The sequence below is a fragment of the Nematolebias whitei genome, chromosome 3, assembly GCF_014905685.2.
Source record: "Nematolebias whitei isolate Nwh7 chromosome 3, NemWhi1, whole genome shotgun sequence".
NCBI lineage: Eukaryota > Metazoa > Chordata > Actinopteri > Cyprinodontiformes > Rivulidae > Nematolebias > Nematolebias whitei.
In genome coordinates, this window is record NC_056500.1 from 32,233,226 (window position 1) to 32,236,038 (window position 2,813).

A 2,813-nucleotide genomic window follows, 5' to 3' on the forward strand; every position below is an offset into this window, starting at 1 on the left:
AGTCCCTGTCCATCTGATAGATTTGAGGTCATCAGGGTCAGATCAGGGTCAGACCAGGTTCACTACACTGCTAAAACTTGATGCCACTCCGTTTGTGTTTTTATTTCCAGAAGAAGTGTCTTCAGAGGTTTTTGTGTCATTTCTTTCAGTAGTTCTTGGTGCAGCACCCCCATAGGCGAGCGGGGGAACAGGTTGGTTCAACGGGTTGGCTCGACTGCACAGTGCAGTGTAAATGCAAACGCACCAGCTCAAATGTAAACAAAATGTCATGAATATTGGTCCCCAACCGAACGGACTCTACTGGACTATCAGGTGTGAAAACAACCTAAGAGCCTTTCTCTAAGGCCATCATTGGGGCAAACACCAAACATAGCTCATTTTGCACTTGTCCCCATCACTTGGTGCCATAGATTCAACAAAAATTTTAAAATGTTTCCATTTTCTGGAAACGGTCAAGATGACCTGACTGAACATTGTTGGTTTCCTTTATCTTTTTTTATTCAGATCCAGTCACCATTAAACTGTGATCTTGTACTTAAATGGATGGTAATGGAAAAAACAGCAAATAATATCAAGGGGGGAAATGAGTTTTCGGAGAATCTGTAACCAATTGAAGCAAATTTTTTCTCTTTAGTTGTTATGTAGGCATCATTGCCACCTATGTAAGATTAGGATCAAAGTAATCTATGTTAGCTAAATGTATAATGTGATAAAATAACAAAACTTTTTTTTTACGACACTTTAGCACAAAGAAGATCCCCAGGCTGGCTTCAGTACTGAAACACTGCTGATTTGTACCCTTGACCTGATTGAGGCCGGAACAGAATCAGCTGCCAACACGTTACGCTGGGCCCTTGTTTACATGATGAACTACCCAGAGATACAGGGTTAGTTTTTATTCAGTACATGAAGCAAAATAAATAAATAAAATGAAATCTATAGAATGGTAGCTGATAATAAACCTTAGACTTCTTAATAAAGTTTTAGCTCTGCTTTCTCTCTCAGAGAAGGTCCAGGCAGAGATAGACAGAGTAATCGGACAGTCTCGTCAGCCCACCATCGCTGATAGACCCAACCTACCCTACACTGACGCTGTCATCCATGAGAGCCAACGAATGGGAAACATTGTTCCCATGGGATTTCCTAAAATGGCCAGTAAAGACACAATGCTGGGAGGATATTTCATCCCCAAGGTAGGAGAATATTAACCAGAAGACAAATATCATGTTGAACATTTTGTAAATTAATATGCTTACTGACAAAGCAAGCTAAGCACCCAGAAAAAATGGTGAAAATTCAATGAAACTGCACATGTGGAAAAATAATGTGACTGTAGTGCAATAATTAAAAGTAATGAGAGATAGAGTTTGCAGTTTGAACGACAATAGGGTATGGCATTATTTTCAAGCCTTGATACAAGCAGCAATTCAGTGTCATCTACTTTTTGTATTCCCTCCTGTGGCAAGACGGTGCACAATTATTGTAACTGTTCAATTGGAGAAAGATCAGGGGTGGGCCTGGCAGGTTACACCAGGACCTTAGCATGACACAGGTGTTCCACAGATACACGTGCCATATGCTGAGCAGTGTGATGTCTCCAGATGGGAAAGATTGTTGGAAAAGTTGCAGATTATACCTAAAGTAGTGCTGCGCAACAATGGTTCCCAAAATCACTAACAACAATGGGTCCCAGACACCATGACATCAGGAGTAAATCTGTTTTGTCATGCCATGGGATTAGTATTCTCCCCTTGCTGCTGCCATATACACAAACAATGACCATTTGTAGTAATGCAGAACATAATAGGACACCTTACAATATGATATCAGTCCACAATTTTTGATTACAGCACACTTCCAACACATGGGCCATTGTGACATCTGTAAATCCCACAGCTGGACAGTTGTGCAATACAACCATCAGGCTTTACCCAAATCCACAATGTAACCCTTCTCAATCTTTGTCAAATGGTGGTATTGCTGTCTATGAGGCATTCTCAGAGGCATGAGCCATGTCCACTTGATGCCACCACTTATCTCCTTTGGTCCCTCTAGTGTCAGCTTCTTGGAAATTGTTGAAAAAAATTGCAAACATTGTAAAAAAAAGTTTTACCCTTAACAAACCTCTTGTTGACCCACATGTGAACCAAACTACAGCCACAATGAACCATTCCTTCTGAGTGATTAACTTTCCTTTTATCACTGAGTACAGGTACCATTTGTTCCCAGCTGAGATCAACAACCTGTTATCTCTTCTTGTCCAGGGCACATCTATCACTACAATTATTGCATCTGTGCTGTTTGATAAAAACGAGTGGGAGACTCCAGATGTCTTTAACCCTGAGCATTTTCTGGATTTGGATGGAAAGTTTCTCAAGAAAGATGCCTTCTTACCATTTTCAGCAGGTTGTTTTTAAGCTTTTTCATCTGTACTGTTTTTGTTTTTCATGAAATATGAATCCACACTTGGAATATTTTATTGCATTAAAAAATGTCACATACACTGAAGACAGCAGCCAATTTTCTCAAACATTTCACCGCAGGTAAACGTGTGTGTTTAGGGGAGAACCTGGCTAAAATGGAGCTGTTCCTTTTCTTTACAACTCTTCTTCAACGCTTCAACATCATTCCTGTTCCAGGAGAAATGCCCAGCTTGGATGGTGTGATGGGCTTTACTTATTCCCCCGAGGAGTTCAGGATGCTGGCTGTGCCTCGTTGATGTTTTTGCAACCACACAACAAGCAACAGTTTTTAATTTTCAATCTTTTAAGTCCACATTGAGTAAATATATATATATATATATATATATATAT

General features: G+C 40.0%; 1 protein-coding gene across 1 annotated transcript in view; it reads left to right on the forward strand.

The window, feature by feature from the left end:
• Nucleotides 1-2,773, forward strand: part of LOC119407473 (cytochrome P450 2J2-like) — an 8,299-nt gene extending 5,526 nt beyond the window's left edge. The window contains exons 2-5 of the mRNA XM_037674297.1: nucleotides 746-887; nucleotides 1,006-1,193; nucleotides 2,265-2,406; nucleotides 2,544-2,773. Coding sequence (XP_037530225.1) covers nucleotides 746-887; nucleotides 1,006-1,193; nucleotides 2,265-2,406; nucleotides 2,544-2,719 — 648 coding nt within the window. The 3' untranslated portion in view covers nucleotides 2,720-2,773. The remainder of the gene's footprint in view (nucleotides 1-745; nucleotides 888-1,005; nucleotides 1,194-2,264; nucleotides 2,407-2,543) is intronic.
• The last annotated feature ends 40 nt before the right edge of the window (nucleotides 2,774-2,813 follow it).